Source organism: Eretmochelys imbricata, chromosome 25 (genome assembly GCF_965152235.1).
Source record: "Eretmochelys imbricata isolate rEreImb1 chromosome 25, rEreImb1.hap1, whole genome shotgun sequence".
NCBI lineage: Eukaryota > Metazoa > Chordata > Testudines > Cheloniidae > Eretmochelys > Eretmochelys imbricata.
Genome location: NC_135596.1, coordinates 16,221,564 through 16,241,585, shown reverse-complemented (window position 1 = coordinate 16,241,585; position 20,022 = coordinate 16,221,564). Strand labels below are relative to the sequence as shown.

Here is a 20,022-nt window from a genome sequence, read left to right as displayed (position 1 = left end):
ATGCTCTGGCGGGCTGAGGTCTGAGGAGCTGCACTGGCTGCAGGGCCCCGAGAAGCCCTCCCCCGGCCCTGGGAGGGAGAGGGGTCCATCGCCTTGTGGGCCAGAGGCTGGTTCCCATTCTGCAGAGGCCCCTGTGCTCTCGGTGCCCCAGCCGGAACATGGAGTCGCTCTGGGTTAGTCTTCTTTCAGGCCTCCAACTCGCAGGGCAATGGTCTCACCTAGCGGCTGAGGGAGGGGCTGCAGTTCAGGACTCCTGGGTTCTATCACCGCTCAGCCACCCATGTCCTTTTGTGAGGTTAATCCTGCCAACGGGAGGGCTGCGGGCCCTCCACGATCCCTAGAGGAACAGTGCTGGGAGAGGATTCAGGCCAGAGCCGTCACAGTCCAAAGGGCAACCGCGGTTACCTCCTGGCTGGGTCACTGCTGCAGGGCTGGGGACAGCTGTGGAAGCAGGGGCAGCTGAAGACTTGGGCTCCCCCGAGGCCCCCCTTGGAAGCCAGGCTCGGCCGTCTGTCCCCCTGCTCAGGCACCCGCAGGAGGCTGCTGGTCAGCCCCTGAATCCCAAGGCAGAGCTTTGCCCCTCCTACAGACAGACAAAACCGCTGCTGCAGTGCTTGAAAGCCGGCTGGTACCAAGGGTGCGGCTGGCAGTGCTGGGAATGGGAGCAGACGCCTTGCAGAGATCAGGCTCAAGACCCATTCCCCCGTGGCTCTCGGGGCCTGCACCAGGAGCTGCAGTTAGCAACCCTTTTATTTTCTAACCCACAGGTGACACGAGATCCCTTCCAGGCGTCAGCTCTGTCCTGCTGGGGGGGCAGCATGGATCATTCTTGGCAGACCATCCGGGAGCCAGCACTCAGCACGGCGCCCTGCCGGCCATTTCCCCAGGGCCCTGCGGGAGGCACCATTATGGCTTTTTCCACAAGCGGCTCCTACGCAGAGCTGGGGGCAAAGGTCTCGTTCCGCATCCTCCTCATGGGGCTGTAATCACCAACGCCCAGCGAGCCCGCGTCAGAGCCTCACAAGTGGGAATTAAGAGGACTTGGCAGGGGAAAGGGGCTGGGATTGTGTCTTTTCATTTAAAGAGCAATTTCCATGCAGCTGCATCTGCACCAGCCACTCCCTCGATTTAAACAAAACATGGGGGGGCGGGGGGATGACAGCCTTCCTAGGTTCTCTGCGTCCCCTGCTATTGAACAACAGCCCTTCCCAGGAAGTGTCTCTAATTTCACCATAATTTATCCCCTCCTAAGACAGGTGCTTAAGGATCATTTTCTTCCAGACTCAGGCAGAGAAACTCTTACTGCACAAAATTCATTTTCTGTTGATAAACAACTTGGCTGTCCCAGCGACTGGCTCAGGGACGTTCACCCCAGATCCTAGGATGCCCAGAGCACATCGCTCCCTGGCCGCCGCATGGATGGGTGCTAGATTGTACCTGCCCTGGGCCATGGCTGAGCCCAGATTCCCGGCTTTCAACCGGAACGTGCTGACAATGCCGAGCACTGGCGGCATTTGCATCCGATGGTGCAGAGACCGGTTGAGAGACTGTGAAGCCAGGCAGCGTCCCACTCCAGCAGGGGATTGTGTGGGCGTTTCTATAAAGTCTTTGATTACCCATCATGGAGCAGGGGATTAGTGCAAACTTCACCCATCTAAACGGAGCTACAGGAGCCACATCCATTGCACAGAGCTCCCTGCCCTGCACACACGCACACGCACACCTGGACTTCCGTCCGCCTTCTCTACGGCGGAGACAGGAAAGCAGGGGCTGGTGCTGCAGAGCCTGGCTGGCTGAGGGCGAAGGCCTGGGAACAGACGCTGCTCGTGCAGGTTCCCCTCGGTTTGGCTCTGTGCGTTTTCACAAGGAAATGGGATGCTGATTAAACAGCGCGCAGAAGAGAGTGTCGGAATAGCTCCCGGGAGCTATGAAATCAGTGCCTGCCCTTGTTTTAATCAACTTAATGAGTAAATAAACCAATGGCATTAAATAAGTGAGAGCCTTGGAACCACTGGTGTGCTCACTCCCTCCCGTGGGACGCCTGTCCACACCCCGGCTCCCCCACCCCGCTCCTCAGTTAGAATAATGGCTCCACAGAAGGGGCCTCCAGGCTGCACCCCTCTACCACACAGGCCAGAGAATCCCCCAACGATCTGTCGCCAGCCCGAACTTCTGTCTAAGCAAGCGTGCGGCTTTCGGGAAGAGACACCCCATCCCAGGTAGTTCTCTGGGGCAGGGACGCTCCCTTTAGCTTCTGCAATGCCCCTGCAGGAGCAGCACGCATGGCACCAGGCCACGGCGCAGGGAGGGGCCAGCCCCCCCAGTACACCCCCCCAGCACCTCAGTGCCACAGCGGAGGAATTGGAGGCGGATACAAGAAGAGCGACCAGCCCGACCGAGGGCTCTCAGGGCTGGGGCAGACAGGGCTAGTTAGAAGGGGCTACGCCAAGGCGAAGGAAGGGCGACCTGGACAGTTTAGAAATAGGGGAAGGGCTTGAACCGCCAGGAAGGACTGAGGGGGCAGTTGGGTAACGGGATCAGATTGAGAGGGGAAGAATCAAGTAGAACATGAGGAAAGCCTCCCAAGAGACGCAGGGCGCTGGGAATGATCCCTCGCCCCAGGAAGGGGTGGGAGCCCCGGGGCTTGGGACGCTGAGCGCTCCCGCGAACACACACACGGTGGGTGGTTGGCAGCGCCAGGAAACAGACGGAGTGGTCTAAGCGGCTTTGCCCGCCTCTAGTGTCCATGATTTCACGGCCGGCCAGCGGAGGCCTCGGCCAGTGGGAGGGGAGCTGTTTGAGCCAGCGGCACTGCATTAACCGCCCACCACGGCAGGAACTTGGAAGCTCCACCTGGCACGGAGCCACAGGCTTTGGTCTTGCTGCCGTGTCCAGGAAAGAGGCACTCGCACCTGCTCTCTGCACCAGAGACTCTGGCTTGTTGCTCATTGAGCAGCATGGAAAGGAAACCTGTATCCAGTAACCTGGTGTGGAAGGGAAACTGCCCTTGGGGGGCATCCCATGGGAAGGAAGGTTCGTCACCCTGGGATACTGGAACACATTCCCCCCCGCTGAGGGAAGTAGAGGCTGGGGGGAAGGGGAGGGAGGGGGTCACAGTCTGTGTGTGTGTGGTGGGGGATCACAGTCATATTTACAGCGAACCACCTCCCTGCAGCCGGTCCAGTGTCCTACTCAGTGCCTGCAATCACCGGCTGTCGGTATCGCTTGTGCACGGACTACTGGGTCCTGTCCACTCTACAGTCTGCCCCCGCGCTGGCAGGTCTCGGGCTGTGATTCACACCCACCATCTGCGCACGCCAATGTGCCCAGGCTATGAACAACAGCTGCAAAACACTGCCTGGTGCACCAGGGGCTGGGGGAATGGAACTCCCCGATTCACGGCCCAGTTTGGAAGTCCCTCTCCCTGGCCTGCATTCACCCATATCTATGCAGGGCAGGGGACTCTCTGCCAGCAGACCCCCACACTGGCGCATGACAGAGCCCCCAGCCATCTACATGGCATCCCTAAGCCCTTGGACTGCGCTTTGCACGTCTGGGGGAGGGGGAGCCCCCATCCAGCCCTTTGGCGAACCCCTGGAGATGATATTACATTGCTGGGGGTGCCCAGATAGTGCAGCTCCTGGGCTGGGGGCACATTAGCAGGAGGGCAGCCCTCACTGAGAGCCCCAGTGCTAACCGGGGCTGCACCGGGAGACTGGGCAGGTCCCTCCCCACGTAGCTGAGCCTGGGGCTGTGCAGGACCTTTGGGGAGGAGGCTGCACTGTGCACACCCGTATGGGAGCCCTGCTGCGGCGCCAGCCTGCCCTCTGGACAAGGTGCGAGGGGGTGGGAGCCCTGGCTCAGTCAGTGCAAAGCGGAGCTGTGGGATCCAGGGTCCCCTTCTTAGGTTCTGTCAGGCACTCACGGCTCAGCCCCCAAAGCCATGGGAGATTGCTGCTACCCCGTAGGCTCCCTATATTCCCGGGCACATGGAGCTGGACTGGGCGGGGATGCTGCGGAGACACATGGGGCAGAGCTAAGGTTGCAGGTGCAGTCTGAGCACCTGCCCGGACCACCTCAAGGCTCTTCACTGCCCTTGTTTATGGAACGGAAGAGAACACGAAAGAAGAACTCTCCCCTCCCCCTTTCCATGCAACACACAGAAGCTATTTAAATACAGCGAACTGTGCGTTTACACACCAGTGAGTCAGGGAGCTGGAAAAGAAACGCGGCCCCGTTAACTTCTGAGCAATTTTAACTCAAGGCCGTTTCTACATGAGCCAAACCTCTTCCCCTCGCAGCTGAGTCACTGAGCTGTGTCTGTCAGAGGAGTTACCTGTGTCTGAGTCACAGCCAGCCAAATATGGGAAATTAGCTCCGAGGAAAACCCATATTCTTGTAATGACTAAAAAGATGCCACGCTCTCAAGCAGGGTCCCCAAAGGACTCTCCCCCTCTGTCACCAGCCCCTGGCAATTTAGCAGGTTTTGCTCTGGAAGGAAGAATCCCTCTGGGATAGCCCCAGACAGGTAGTTTAGCTGTTGCAAATCTATACTGGAATTGGAAAAGGTCCAGAAAAGGACAACAAAAATGACGAGGGGATGGATCAGGTTCCATAGAAGGAGAGATTAATAAGAGAAGAACTCTTTAGCTTGGAAGAGGCGACAAATGGGGGATGTGCTAAGGGTCTATAAAATGATGACTGGTGAGGAGGAAGTAAATAAGGATGCATAGGCACCAACTCCATGGGTGCTACGGGGCTGGAGCACCCATGGGGGAAAAATGGTGGATGCTCAGCACCCACCAGCAGCCCCCTGGCAGAACCTCCCCCCAGTGCCTCCTGCCTGCCACGGGACCCCACAGATCAGCGCCTCCCTCCTCCCTCCCCCGTCCCAGCGCCTACTGCCCACGCCAATCAGCTGTTTCCCATCGTCAGGAGGTGCTGGGTGGGGGAGGAGCGAGGGCTCACCCTGCTTGGGGGAGGGGCGGATCTGGGGGGGAAAAGGCAGGGCAGGAAGCAGCAGGGCAGGAGTGGGGCCTTGGGGGAAGAGGTGGAGTGGAGGTGGGGCCTGGGTGGAGCAGGGGGGAGCACCCCTGGCAGATTAGAAACTCGGCGCCTATGTAAGGAAGAGCTATTTACTCCTCGTAACACAAGAACCAGGGGTCACCCAATGAAATGACTAGGCAGCAGGTTTAAAACAAACACAGGGAAGTATGTCTTCACACAACGTGCAGTCACCCTGTGGAACTCTTTGCCAGAGGACGGTATGAAGGCCAAGACTATACCAGGGTTCAAAAAAGAACTAGATAAGTTCATGGAGGCTAGGTCCGTCAATGGCTATTAGCCAGGACGTGCAGGGATGGTGTCCCTAGCCTCTGTTTGACAGAAGCTGGGGATGGGTCACTGGATGATTCCCTGTTCTGTTCATTCCCTCGGGGGCATCTGGCACAGGCCACTGTCGGCAGACAGGACACTGGGCTAAATCGACCTTTGCTCTGACCCAGCGTGGCCTCCCCATGCCACTAGCAGAGCCCAAGGAGACAGAGGAGCACTGGTCGCCATCACCCCACATGGAAAATGACATTTCAGTTTAAAAAAATTGAGGCTGAATCCAAGTTTGAACATGAACCCCCAGAGCACCAGCTCCCCCCACGCCGTGGGCTCCAGGCCTCTGGGAACCAAGGCCGTTCGTCAGAATAGGGAACCTGCTGTGATCTCAAGGCAGCACATGCTGAGCAGCCGCAGCGAACGATCAAAGGCTGACAGGTGACATTTTTCACAGACTTGTTATTTGAAATTCAGCGGAGAACAATCTGAGCAGCTGGGTACAGTTACTGTGTGTCTGGGGTCTGAGCTGGGACCAGGTGTGATTGGACCCGCAGTGTCTTCATCCCGCTCCTTCCTGACTGTCCAAGCAGCACTTGGAGAATCTAACCTCCAGGGCAACTGTCAAGAGGGCAAACACAAATCCCACTTATTTTTGAGTGGCCACTTTAGAGTCACCATTCCTGCCATGACACCTGCTCCACTCCCATGTGCGTGCGACTGGCCAGAAGTGCAGGCCAAGTGAATCCCTGTCAAAAGGCAAAGGAACATTGGTGGCAGATAGTGCGCAGAGGTTGCCAGCAGGCCAGGAAAGATCAGCTGGGCTTGCAGAGATCAATAAAACCAGAAACCCCTGGCCCAGAAAGGAAAGTGAGAGGATCATGCGCCTCACTCCCACCCTGCCAACACACAGCCAGCTCAGGCTAGATCCTGCTTGATCCAGTTACATTGTAAAGTCCCAAGTGACAGAGCTGCCCTGGCTTTGGAAACCATCCCACAGCCTGGAGCCCTTTCGGGCTAGTCACTTCCACCCCATTTCACCTCACGGCCTGTGCATCTACACTGCAATGTGAGCCCATGCTCAGACTCCGGCTTGAGCCCCAGCCTCTCTTCCATCCACACACCAGGCTGTTTGATGTGGGCTAGGAAGCCCTCAGGACCTGGCAGAGGGGGTGGGTCCAAGCCAGAGTCCCATGGGGACTTGGGTCCAAACTTCATCATTTTGCAGGGTGGATGCAGCTCAGGCCAGGTCCCCAGACTCGTGCCCTGAGTCCACCAACACTATCTCACAATCCCCCGGGCCAATGTTCCTTGGCCTGTCTATCCCAAGACTGGCCAATCATTCCCAGGAAATGGAAGCCAACCTCTGGTTCGAATGCAGTTGGAAAACAAAACTCCCAGCACCAGGCCAGGCCTGTGCTAAACCCCAGCTCATGCTTCGCCATGGCCACTGCTTTCCGCCCCCCCCCCGGGCCCCGGAGAACCACCCCCCTCTGCGCTGGCCAGACCCAAGCAGGGATTGCCCAGGATGGCTGGGTCAGATGGCAGGACTGTGGCTGTTCCAGAAAAAGCCCTGCTCAGTCAGCTCTATCCTGGCGCTGCTTGTCCTTCCAGCTCTGCCGAGCAGGGCTGTGCTTCTCCAGCCATCTGCTGGGCTCGGCACCCAGTGGAGCACAGGACAAGGACCTCTGCTCACCCTGGGCTGCTTCCTCTAGGACTGTCGCTCCTTTGTAAACATGGAGCCCCCCTGCAGAGCAGGGGCAAGGCCATCACACCCCTGGCCTGAGGGAGAAAGGTTCCCGTGCACCGAGGTGTCAGGCTCAGCTCTCAGACCAGGAAATGCCCCAGCTTCCAGTCTGCATGTCTGCGGCCAATTTAATCCCCACGCTGAAGCCCTGCCACTTTTCTGGAGCGACGTGTGGGTGAAATCCAGCCCCCTGAAGCTGCTTCTCAGAAAAGAGGGTATAAATACGGCAAGTGCCTAGCTAGCAATGCCAAGCGTATGCATGCTGGGTGATGCCTGGCTGAGCGGCCAACACAGCAAAACTCTCATTGACCGCAGCGTGGCCAGGACCTCACCCACGCAGCCCACCGACCTGCCGAACAGACACAGACTCGGCCCAGGACCAGCATGGCAGCTAAGGAAGAGACAACTTTAGCCAAGCCTCCAGCAGCCTGAAACCAGCCTCTCTGGAAGAGGATTTCCTGGCAGATGCCCATGCAATGTGCAGATGGAGGGCGTGGGGGGGAAGGTTGCTAACAGACAAAAATAATGACACCCTTTGCTCCTTCCCAGGAGACTGATCAGCCTGATTAGCTGATTTACCACAAGACTCCGTGTTTGTGTTGCTGGATACACAGATTGTAAAACAGAACAAACAAACCCAAACCGGCGGCTGCTGTTTACAGGGCCGGCTCCAGCGCCAGCTTTCCAAGCAGAAACTTGGGGGCAATTAGGATTTTACCAGCCTTGCAGCCCCAGAGTTGAAGGGTTTGATTCCAGCCCAGCTGAGCCACCATCAATCTTCCTCAGCAGCAGAAACAAACGAAATATTCTAACGCGGCCGCCGAGGAATTAATTTCTACAGGGGCCCTCGTTTGTTCAGTCTGACACAGGTTCCCTCCGAGCTCGCTCTGTCCTTACTCACCCCAGTGGGAACGGGGAGACAATTCCTAAGGACCAGCCGCAGACCCGGACCTCGCAGCTGGCTCTGGACTTTCACGGGCAGTTCCCGGCTGCGGGGTGACACATTGTCCCGGGGCCGCCCGCAGCGGGGGAAAGAAAAGAGCGGCTGGCTCTGGTTTTTCTTGGGGCTTGATTTCCGCCCAGGGCTTTGGGTCTCTGATCTGGGCAGGGGCTCTCCGGGGCTGGCCCTCCCAGGCCCCGGGTACAATTCCTTCCACCCCCACTTATTCAGATCTTTGTCCGGGTGTAGCCCCGCTCAGAGCCCCTCGCGCGGGCTAGATGGGGCTTGGCTCACCCCCAGCTGCCCCGTAACGCCCAGCAGCCAGCGAGAGCCGAGACCCCAGCCCGGCTCGGGCATTACACGCGCCTCAGACCGGACCGGCTGCGCCCTGCCCCCAGTCCTTGGGCTCGGTACCAGCGCTGGGAAGGGAGAGGGAAGGCGGCCGAACCCGGCGAGGCGGACTCCGGGACACAGAGACGCTTAAGCCCTCGGTAACCGGGGCTCCTGACCCCCCAGCCCGGGGCGCGGCTCTTACCGGCGCTGCAGGGAGCAGGGCCAGGACATCCTGGGCTGCCGGAGGCCGGGCCGGGGCGCGCCGTCCGGGGCGCGGCGCTGCAGGTACCGCTCGGTGTCGGAGTGGAAGCGCCGCTGGACGCGGATGTGGGTGCGGGGCTGGCGCCAAAGGTGCTTGGGGGGCTTGGCGGTGCCGGCCCCCTCCCGGCTCAGCTCCATGGCTGCGGGCCCGGGGCGCTGTTCGCCCCCCGGGTGCTGAAGCGGCTCCGAGCGCGCCGGGAGCCGCCCACGGAACCGGCAAGTTCCTGGCGGCTGCGGGAGGACGCGCGGCCCCGGCCGGAAACTTTCCCGGCTGCGCCCCGCCGGCCGGCCCCGGCCCCGGCCCCGGCCCCTTCGCCTGGCTCCCCGCCGCCGGGCTCCGCAGCGGCTGCAGCGCGCTCCGAGAGGCCGGTTATATAGCGGAGCTCGGCGCAGGTGCGCTGGGGGGAAGCGCTAACCCCGCCCCGCCCACAGCCGGGCGCGGCCATCCCCGGGGCCTCGGGCCGGCAGCGCCTTGGCTGGCCGGACTGGAAGCTCCGTGGGGCAGGAGCCGCTGGTCCTGCCTCCACCCACCAGCGCCGGGGTCACGGGCTGCTGCTTTCCAATGGGCCATGGCCCGGGGGCCCCTCCGGCCACCCTGGAGGGGCCTGTGGGGAAGGGGCGGGGGCTGCTCCCGGGTCAGGCTGGGCCCCCACCATCGCTGCCAGGCACCGCCCGCCATCAAGGGACAGTGACACTTTTCAGTGGGCCAACCCCCTCCCCCCCCCCGCCAGGACCCCTCTGCCAGAGACCCCCGCACCGGGCCTGGTAGCCAGGGCACTGCCAGGAGCTGGACAGATACTGCTGGTCGGTGCTCTAGCAGGGATGGGGGAGTGGGGGAGATGCGGGGCCAGCAGGGATGGGGGGGAAGGAGAGATGTGGGGCCCTCTGGCCGGTATGGGGGAGGGGAGATGCAGGGCCCAGAGGGCTGGGGTCCGGGCAGCAGCCCAGTTGCTCTCACACCCACTGCATTGGGGGGCTGGCGGGTCAGAGTGCACTGGGGTCTGTAACTTCCATGGCGAGAGGTCAGGGCGGGGCAGAGGGGCCTCGGGAGTAGATCATGCTGCTGTACCCCCTGCCCCGTTGGGCCCCCTGGGCAGGGCCAGGCTGCCCTGCTCCTGCCCCTGCTCCATCAGCCATGCTGGGCCTGGCCTCAATTCAGGAGACCCTCGGCCCCTGCGAAGGGTTGGGACATGCCCTGGAGAGCGAGGCTCAGGCAACGCCAGCCCTTAGCTGTCCCTCGGCCAGCGCCCGGGCCCTGCCGCCCCGGCCTCCACAACACCCACCAACCCTGCAAGTGTCCCGCAGACTGGCAGATGCCAGGTCCGGTAATGTGAAACTTCTGTGAAGTCTGGGTCTGAAGACGAGCAGGTGCAAACCTTTCCCCATCGGGGCCCATGTCACAGCATCCCCGGGCAATGCTCTGGAACTGCTCCCTGCGAAGCCAGGCAGGACTCTGGGGAAGTCTCCTCTCTGGGAGCAGCCTGTCTGCAGGACACACAGCTTACCCGGCTTCCACCTTCCTGGGTCTGACCTCGGAGTATTCAGCATGCTCTGCCCCTCTGTGTGCTTCCCACAGCCAGTCCGCCCAGGCAGGGCTCCTGGGGAAGCCAGAGGGTCCTGCCTCCCAACTCCGCAGTCAGACGGGACTCTCAGCCAGCCAGGAAAACAGAAGGTTTATTAGACGACAGCAACATGGTCTAACACAGAGCTTGTAGGTGCAGAGAACAGGACCCCTCAGCCGGGTCCATGTTGTGGGGCAGTGAGCCAGACAAACACATCTGCACTTCACTCCATGTCCCAGCCAGCCCCAAACTGAAACTCTCCCCAGCCCCTCCTCCTCTGGGCTTTCTTTGTCCCTTTCCTAGGCCAGGAGGCCACCTGATTCCTTTGTTCTCCAACCCTTTAGCTCTCACCTTGGGGGGGGGGGGCAGGCCATCAGTTGCCAGGAAACAGGGTGTCGGCCATTCTCTGTGTCCAGACCCCTGCACACACCTGCCCTCTAGGGCTCTGCAATGATCATACACCCTTATCCCACCACCTAGATACTTAAGAACTGCATAGGGGAAACTGAGGCACCCCCACACTATTCAGAGGAAACATTAAGAACAGTCCCACTTTGTCACACTGTGTCTTGACCATTGTTCCGCCCCGACCAAGGTGCGGTGCTGTGCTGCCCCGAGAAGCAGGCTGAGCCCATGCTGGGCTCCAGGATTTCTCTGCTCCTCTCTACCAGAGGAGCGTGTGGAACAAGGGCAGGACCCCAAGCCAAAGCCCAGTGTGGCCAATGGGCAGACTTTGGGACTGGGCCCTACAGGAATTCCCACTCCGCACCTGAAGAGCCACATGCCCCTGACGGGCCAGCACCAGATTCTTGCATGTTCCCCCAAAGCAGCTTGTCATTGGCCCTGTTGGGAGCCATGCATGGGCTGCTGCAAGGCCAAACGCGGAGACGCTGGACACAGCCTAGAGCTCTGGGCTCTGATTAAAACACAAGCAACATGGCCAGACCCAGTTCACTGCCAGCCAGCAAAGGCAGAGGCGTCTGGTCCTACAGTCAGCACCAGGCTCTCCGAGACAAATGTGCAGGGGCTGTGGTTATTGCTCATTGTCTGTCCTATGCCCCCGAGCAGGCCTGGCAGAGGGGCATAGCACAGCGGGGCCATGCAGAGAACAGAGGGAGGAACGCGCACTGCCAAGAATCCACCTCCCCTCACATTGGACTTTCATATGACAGCAACTGCTGTCTGGACCAGGAGGTGAAGCCCCCTGCCAAGAGGGACTAGATCACGCGTGGGGAAGGCCTACGTGGGCAGGACAGGCACCTGCTCTGTCTGAAACAAAGCAGACACCTGGTCCTCCGGCAGCGGCCGCATGGGCATTGAGAGCATTTGCTTTATGCAGCGAGGGTGGGAACTGAAACCTCACTCCCACTGCCGGGGTGGGAGCCCGGCCTCCCTCAAGTTGATGGGGGGTTTGTCACCAACTTCAGTGGAGCCAGGATTTCACCCCACACTGGTCTCTCTGGCCCTGCCAAGTGGGACTTGCGGCTTGCCAGTGGAGGGGCAGGGGATGGTGCCATCACGCCTTGGTGCAAAATGGGGAAGTGAAGCCAAAAACAACAAACAAAGCAGCCTCAACCGAGAGGGCAGAACCACCCCAAACACCCTTTTTTCTAGCCGGGTCCCCGTCTGGGGAGAGCAGGTCACCAGTAGCATAATGTGCCCCCAGCTCGGCTCTGTGAAAAGCATCCCTGGGGGGCTGGTCATTCCCCATCAGCCCAGTGAAAAGCAGCACGGATCCAATCTCGGCATCAAGGCCGCGCTGCGGGGCAGGGAGGCGATGCGGGGCTGCTGCCGCTTGTTTATCTTGCCACAAGAAGAAATTAACCCCCACCCCACCCCGAAACGTGCGTGAGGCAGGGAGGTGCCGGGCTCCAGCGCAGAGAAGCAGCCAGAGACAATCTGCTGTGGCGGAACCGTCACCATCAATGTTGCCGGCGAGGAAGTTAAGAATGTGGAGCTGGGGGAAGGCGGCGTGGGGCAGGGGGCTGGGCCAGTGGGACCACAGGCAGGAGGGGAAGAGTGCTCCAAAAGCAGTACCCCTTCCCCGCCCCCCCTCTGGGGCATCTGCTCCTTCTCCCGGCCAAGTTTGAAAACTGAGCATGAAATATCTGCCGGGCTCTCTGCGAGAGCGGACTCAAAGCAAGGCAATAGATGTTCGGGAACACATCTGTGGGGAATGAATATCAAGTAGGTTAGCCAGTCACTGGAGCCGGGAGCAGTGCCTGGGATGAGTGCCAGGCTGCTAATGAGCAGCAGAAGATGGAGGGGCCGCTGGCCCGAGGGAAGGAGCAGGCCTCTGTTGAAGCAAAAGGGCCCCCAGGCTTGGTGGTGTCACCGTTTAAGTGGGCGGCCAGGGGGCAGGCTGCAAGCATCACCCCGAGCTGCTCTGGGAGTGGCAGCTGTGGCCTGGCAGTTTGCAGAGTGCGTCCAGCGGGTGAGTTCCTAGCGTCCTGCAGGGGCTCCTTGGAAAGTTTTGCCGCAAGACCAAGATTTCTGGTTTAACGTGCTGTAAAATCCACACGGTGGCTCTGGGTTCACTTCAGGTGCTGTCAGGAGCTCTGCGTTCCTGAGACAGAGCGAAGCAGCTGGGCCACCAGAACGCTGTTTCCTGAGCAATGGGACTGAACGCGAGCCATGGGAACCAGCCCAGCCCGCCGGAGATGCCCACACAAACTGCAGGAGGCATCGAGGTCCCTCCGCTTTGCAGCCATTTCCCCTCCCTGTGCCTCTCTCCGACAGAAACCCATTAATAATGGTCCCTGCCGCACACACACACCCCCCGCGCTGCACACCCTCGGCCTCCCCATAAGCTGACACCCCCCCTGCTCCACCACCACTCCTCCCGGCACGTTCCATCTCGCAGGTCTGCAGAGCTCCAGGTACATTCACCTGTTCCCTGAAGCAGCGTCACTAACCGTGCTGGGAACTGGGGGGTCCAGGCCTAAATCCTGCTGGCTCTATGGCCCCCGCATAAGGCTCCCCAAGCCCCCCATGAAGCAGATGGCAATGGGGGAGCTAGAGCCCTGATGGGCCTCTCTCCACCTCTCTGGGCCTTTCAGCAGGTAGGGCAGGCAGCGTGGGAGCCTCCCCAGTCAGTGCAGAGAGCTCCCCAGCTCCTCCCATCAGGAGGGGAGGCCAGGCTGTCCTCAGCCCGGCCGGGAGACCTCGGGGAGCGCGGGGCCCACCAACCGCCCGCCTTACCGTAGGAAGCCAGGCTCCTGGCCGCTGCTCGGCCTGCTCTCCTCAATGGTGAACACGACCCTGGGGCCCTCTGGCTCTGGGGGCCTGCTGGCCTCGCTGAGCGCCACATGGCGACAAGCCAGCGGTGGCAGCAGTGGGGTCCCCGAGAAACGCCGCTTGATGGCATTCACATGGGGCGCTGTGCTGCAGTTGCCGAGGTCCGGGGAGTCTCTGGATTGCTGTGGGGAGAATGAGACTCATCAGTTTTGCAGGGAGTGACGGGAGCTCCTGGGCTGCACCCCGGCCTCAGGACCAAGCCCCGATGGCACAAGGCACCTCGGCTCCCAGGCCGGATTCCCCAACCCGCTGCTGGGCTGGATTCCCATGCTCGCCCCAAGCCCTGCACAGGACTTCGAAGGGGCTGGATTTTCAGCAAGTGCTGAGGAGCCCCTCAAGGGCCATGCTGGGCACCCAGACTTGGTCACTCTTGGCAATGAGGCCCCAGCACCCTGCTGACAGCGGGCTCGGAGCCAGACAGCCACAGGCCCGAAGCCCGGGCTGCAGCACCTGCACAGAGGAGCAATATAAGGAATAACCCAGCATTGCCTTTGCCAGAGCCCCAGGGCAACTCAGCGCAGTCCCTGCCCCTGCCTGAGGCCTCCTCCCTCCCTCAGCTGGCTGCCAAGCTTGGGGAATTCACCCCGGCTCTGGCTGGTCTCTCCAAGGACTGGAGTGACCGACACTATGGGCTGTGCAGCCTGCTGGGGGCACCCAAAGCTGGACTGCGGTGCTGGGGGCCTGGGGAGTTCCCTGCGTGGCCCCCCCTTTGTACTTCTGTGCTTCCCCTCCCCCACCCCTGCAATGCCCTGGAGCATAACCATGCCCAGGAGCCGTGGGGCCCAGGGTGCACGGGCCATCGGGTGGATTCCAGGCAACCCAGCGAGCCCCTCCCTCCAGGCCCACCGCTCCCTGGAATAACTCCGGAAAGGGCTCCCGGCTCTTCTTTGCACTACGGCCCCTTTGCCTGGCCAGAGCCCCAGGATGAGGGTTATTCCTGCGTTCCAGCATGGAGCAGCTCAGCCCAAAGAAGAGCCGCAAACACACACCTCAGCAGGGCAGGATAATGCCCCCCCCATGACAGCCACTTTGCTGGAGTCAGACGAGCACAAGTGACACCCACAGCCAGCAGCATTCTGCATGTCACCGCTTTGGGTGCGGGATGAGAAACTCCGGAGCCCTGGGACAGCCCAAGAGGCTCTTCCCCCGCCCCCCGCCAACCCACCCCACAGCTGACACCCCACGAGCCCTGGGAGGAAAGGGGGCAAGCGCAGGAGTGAAATCCGGGCCCCTCCAGCCAGCTAAGAAGTGCGGTATGCCAGCCCCCAGCCTTCCTGCCCAGGGCTAACGGGCCCACCCAGGGGGCTTGCTTGGCCAGCTGCCCAGACCTGGAGAGCTGCGTGCTGGGGACAGGCCAGGCCTAGACTGAACTGAGATGGGTCTGTGCAGCCCAGCCCGTGCACCGCACAGCGGTGGGTGCTACAGACAGACCAGGCCGGGGGGGGCGGGGGTCGACAACATTCAGCCTGGGGCTTCGCTGCAGGGGGCAGGGCTGGAGCGGCAGACTGGGGAGAGCCTGCGGGAGGAACGTCGCACGTAGCCTGAGCCCAGCCTGCTGGAGCTGGGAAGCAGAGACTGTGTCTTCCTGTCCCTAACCCCTTCCCCGGCAGGGCAACCACAGCCTGGCTCTTGTCTGAGGATCCTCCACAGCACACGGCACACGCCGCGGGGCAGCAGCAGCAGGAGCCTGGCTGGGATTCAGTCCTGGAAATGTTCTCCCCCTGGGTCCCCACCTCCGACGTGCCCCAGCACAGGGGCGAGCTGCGATGGGGTGTCCCCTTGGGCCCGGGAGGAGGGTCTCAGCCACAAGACCTTGGCTTCAAGGGCAGGCTGCTACTGCTGCCAGGGAGCCCAGTGGCCTCAGGCTAGTGCCCCCAGTCTCATGCCCGTGGGCAGGGCATTGGCAGCTGGGAGCTCTCCATGGTGCCACAACAGCACTGGCCCTGGCAGGCAACTGGCCCTTTGCACACGAGCGGGTGCAAGACAGACCCAGCGCTGAGCAGGTGCTCGCCGGGGGTCCCCCAGTGGCCTGGCTGCGCGGTCTCTGGGGGCAGCAGGGGACGTCCCCCAGCAAAGCTCAGCCATGCAGCTCAGAGCAGCACCTTTGGCTCCATGGGCCGATGCGGTGCTGGAGCTGGCCTGCTTCCAGCCCCACGAGAGGGGGGCTCACTGGCTTGCAGGGGAGAAGCAGCTGCTCAGATGCACTTGATGCAGCTTCTCTGCAGGCGAATTGATGCCGGCTGATTGGTCTGGACAGCTGATAATTAATTATCTTTCTTTGAGATTCTCCCATCACTTCGACTAATTAAAAAGCCCTCTCAGAATAAATTGCATTTCCAATGAATGCAGACAAGGCTCCGTGGATTGATCGCAGGCTGTCAGCCCGCACCAGCAGGGCCCAGCGACTGGATCTAGGGTGCATGGGTTAGCCCATGGAGGGGAGTGGGGCAGAGACAGGGGCGGGGAAAGCGGGGGTGGCTCTCACCAGAGCCTGTTCTCACTCCTGGGCCGACGCACATGGCCCCAGATCAAACCAAGGGGCAGTGAGGGCATTTCAGGAGAAGGGGGAACAGCTGGCCTGGCAGCCAGGGCTCAGCCATACGTGGGGGGGCATGCTGGGGAGGGGGCAAGCAGCGTTTTCCAGCCTGGCAGCAGAGCTGCTTGCCCCGGGCGTGGCATTGCTCTCCCTGAGCAGCAGGTGCTGGGGAAAGCGACACACGGCCCCACGTGGAGCTCTCGGGGTGGGGGTATGCTCAGTGCTGCCTTTGGAGCTGGAGAGCGGGCCCCAGGGAGCAGGAAAGGGCCATGGGGGGGGGTCTGCTGGCTTAACCCCCCAGCCTGAGGGAGCAGCAGCAGGGGGAGCCCTATCCTGGGTATGGGGTGGAGTTTAACCTCCCCCCATGCCAGCTTCGACTCAGCCAGACTGGGAATCGCACCCACACCCTAGTGCCTGACTGAGCCCCTAGGTGCAGGCAGTGCAGGGCACTGGTGACACCTGCTGGCCACAGTGGTTCTCTGCCAGCTTGCGGGTCCCCTGGGCCTCCACCTCTGCAGGGTGCCCTGGGTTCCTGATGCAGGTTCAGATTCCCAGGCCAGAGACGGGCCCCCAGCGATTCCTAGGGCAGGTCTGGGAGAAACAGCCCAGCGTGACTGTCAGCGCTGGAGTGAGTATCCGCTGTCAGGCGCGGTACATTGTTCCAGTGCTTAATTACTGCACTGGTAACAATTCACCCCTTATTTCCACGCTGAACTGCTCTCGCTTCCACTTGCAGCCAGTGGTTCGTGTTAGGCCTGGCTCCGCTAGTGTGGAGAGCCCAGCACTAAACAGTCATTCCCTGGGTGAGACTGATAGATTCGGATCCAGTCGCCCCATAACCTTCTCTCTGTTAAGCTAAGTAGGTTGAGCTCTCTGAGTCCATCACTCTAAGGCAGGTTTTCTAACCCTTTAATCCTTCTCGTGGCTCTTCTCTGAGCCTCTCCAATGTACCAGCATCCGTTGTGAACTGTGGGCACCGGAACTGGACTCAGGATTCCAGCAGCAGTCACAGCAGTGCCAAGTACAGACTCTCTGCTCCTACTCGAGAGTCTGTTTGTGCCTCCCAGGGTCGCATTAACCCTTCGGGCCAAAGTGTCACACGGGGAGCTCATAGTCAGATGTCTTTCTACAACAGCCCCCAAATCTGTCACCCCGCTCACTGCTTCCCAGGATAGAGGCTCCTGTCCTGTAGGTATGGCTGACACTCGTTGTTCCTAGATGTACACATTTCCATTTAGCCATATTAAAGTGCACATTGTTTGTTTGCATCCACTTTACCAAGTGATCCAGATCACTCTGAATCAGTCACCCGCGTCTCCAATTTTTGGGCCATCTGCTAAACTTATCAGTGATTATTTTATGTTTTCTTCCAGGTCATTAATAAAAGTGTCAAACAGCACAGGGCCAAGAACCAGTTCCCATGGGACCTCATACCTGATGGACAATGATTGCTTATTTACAATTACATTTTGAGACCTAGTACCAGAGTAGCAGCCGTGTTAGTCTGTATTCGCAAAAGAACAGGAGGACTTATGGCACTTTAGAGACTAACAAATTTATTTGAGCATAAGCCATAACTCACAAAAGCTTATGCTCAAATAAATTTGTTAGTCTCTAAGGTGCCACAAGTCCTCCTGTTCTTTTTGAGACCTAGCAGTTTGCCAGTTTTAAATCCATTTAACATGTGCCATGGTAATTTTATATCATTCCAGTTTTTTAAATCAAAATGTCCTGTGATACCAAGTCAAACACCTTCCAGAAGTCTATCACAACACTCTTACCCTTATCAACCAAACTTGTAATCGCATAAAAAAACAAAAGGATAGCAAGTTAGTTTGACAGGACCCTGTGACACAGTAGGGAGGGGGGGAGTGTTGACCTGGGGATGTGGCAGGGGAATTTCATTGGGGATGGGAGACCTGAGAGCCTGTACCCTGAGCTGGGGGGGGAGGGAGGTAACACCTCTGCCCGGGAAACTGAACAAAGGCTGCAGGAGGGAGCCTGCTGGGGGGGGGGTTTGGTTTCAGTTTTGGGCTGGGTGGTGGAACACAGGGAACCCCAGGGCTGGGGTCTAAGCTCCCTGCCCCCCAGAAGGACTCGACTGAGGGGTCCTGGTTGTACCCACAAGCTCTGTTTGAGACTGTGTTCCTATTGTCCAATAAACCTTCTGTTTTACTGGCTGGCTGAGAGTCACAGTGATTCCCAGGAAGAGGGGTGCAGGGCCCAGACTACCCCACACTCCGTGACAGACCCATTTGACATATACCCATGTGGATTTGCATTAATTAGATTACTTCTTCTCTAATTCTTTACTGAGTCCCATATCAGCTGCTCCATTATCTTGCCCAGGATCGATGTCAGACTGACAGGCCTATAATTACCTGGGTCATCCTGGTCACCCTTTTAAAATATTGGCACAACATTAGCTTTCTTTCAGTCTTCTGGAACGTCCCCAGTGTACCAAGACTGATTGAAAATCACTATTAACGGTCCAGAGAACTCCTCAGCCAGCTCTTTTAAAACTCATGAATGGAAGTCACCTGGACCTGCTGGTTTTAAAAAGTCTGGTAGCTGCTGTTTAACATCCTCCTGAAATGCTAGTGGAATGGAAAGTGTGTTATCATAGGATATTACTACATCAGCTGGTTTTTCTTCCAAATACAGAAATATTTATTGAACACTGTGACGAAGTGGGACTGTTCTTAATGTTTCCTCTGAATACTGTGGGGGTGCCTCAGTTTCCCCTATGCAGTTCTTAAGTATCTAGGTGGTGGGATAAGGGTGTATAATTGTTGCAGAGCCCTAGAGGGCAGGTGTGTGCAGGGGTCTGGACGCAGAGAATGGCCAACACCCTGTTTCCTGGCAATTGATGGCCTGGCTCCTCCCCCCTGCAAGGTGAGAGCTAAAGGGTTGAAGATAAAGGAATCAGGTGACCTCCTGGCCTGGAAAGGGACAAAGCCCAGAGGAGGAGGGGCGGGAGAGAGTTTCAGTTTGGGGCTGGCTGGGGACGAGGAGTGAAGTGCAAACGGGGTTGTCTGGCTCACTGCCCCCCAGAATGAACCCGGCTCAGGGGTCCTGTTCTCTGTACCTACAAGCTCTGTTTTAGACCATGTTCCTGTCATCTAATAAACCTTCTGAGAGTCATGTCTGACTGCAGAGTTGGGGGGCAGGACCCTCTGACTTCCCCAGGACCCTGCCTGGGTGGACTCGCTGTGGGAAGCGCATGGAGGGGCAGAGAATGCTGAAAGCTCCGAGCTCAGACCCAGGAAGGTGGAAGCCGGGTGAGCTGTTTGCCCTGCAGACAGGCTGCTCCAGAGAGACTTCACCCGAGTGCTGACTAGCTTTGTAGGGAGCAATTCCTGAGCATCGCCAGGGAACGCCGTGACAAACACTTTTGCCTTTTGTGCATTATTATTGGTAATTCTACCATTTCCACTTAGTAATGGACCAGTACCATCGTCAAGATTTTTTTTCCTAATAAACTTAAACTCCTTCTTATTGTCCTTGTCTATGGCCAGTAGAGTTATCTCCTTATGTCCCTTTGCTTCCCTTATCAATTTTCTTCACTTCCTAGCTTTTGATTTATATTCATTACTATCAATTTCCCCTTAACTGACTTTGTTTTCCCTCTAAACCAGGTTGTTTTTTTAACCAGTATATCTTATTTCCCAATTGTAGTATTGTGGCTTAAACAAGTCCCAATTATCATTCACATTCTTCTGATTAAATCCTTCCTCCCAGCTGACCTGGCTCATAATTGCTTTCAGCTTTGTGAAATTGGCCTTTTTAAATCACCAAGTCTGAGTATCACTGGTCTGGGCTTTACTGTGTTTGCGTATCATAGATGTGATCCAGCCATGATCACTTGTCCTAAGTTGCTATTAATGCCGTGTTCTGTGATCAGTTCCAATTTGTTTGTCCCAATGAGGCTGAACACAGAATGCTCCTTCGAGTGCAGTCCCCGGTGGGTGAAGAGTCCCCACGCTGGCAGTAGTGAGGACTGCTGGGAGCTCCCCAATAC

At 58.9% G+C, this 20,022-nt stretch overlaps 1 protein-coding gene across 1 annotated transcript in view; it reads right to left on the bottom strand.

Annotated features, from left to right (window-relative positions):
- Positions 1 to 20,022, bottom strand: part of PDE4C (phosphodiesterase 4C) — a 104,684-nt gene that overhangs the window by 61,990 nt on the left and 22,672 nt on the right. Inside the window, exon 3 of the mRNA XM_077805485.1 lies at positions 13,370 to 13,587. Within this exon, the coding sequence (XP_077661611.1) occupies positions 13,370 to 13,587 (218 nt within the window). The remainder of the gene's footprint in view (positions 1 to 13,369; positions 13,588 to 20,022) is intronic.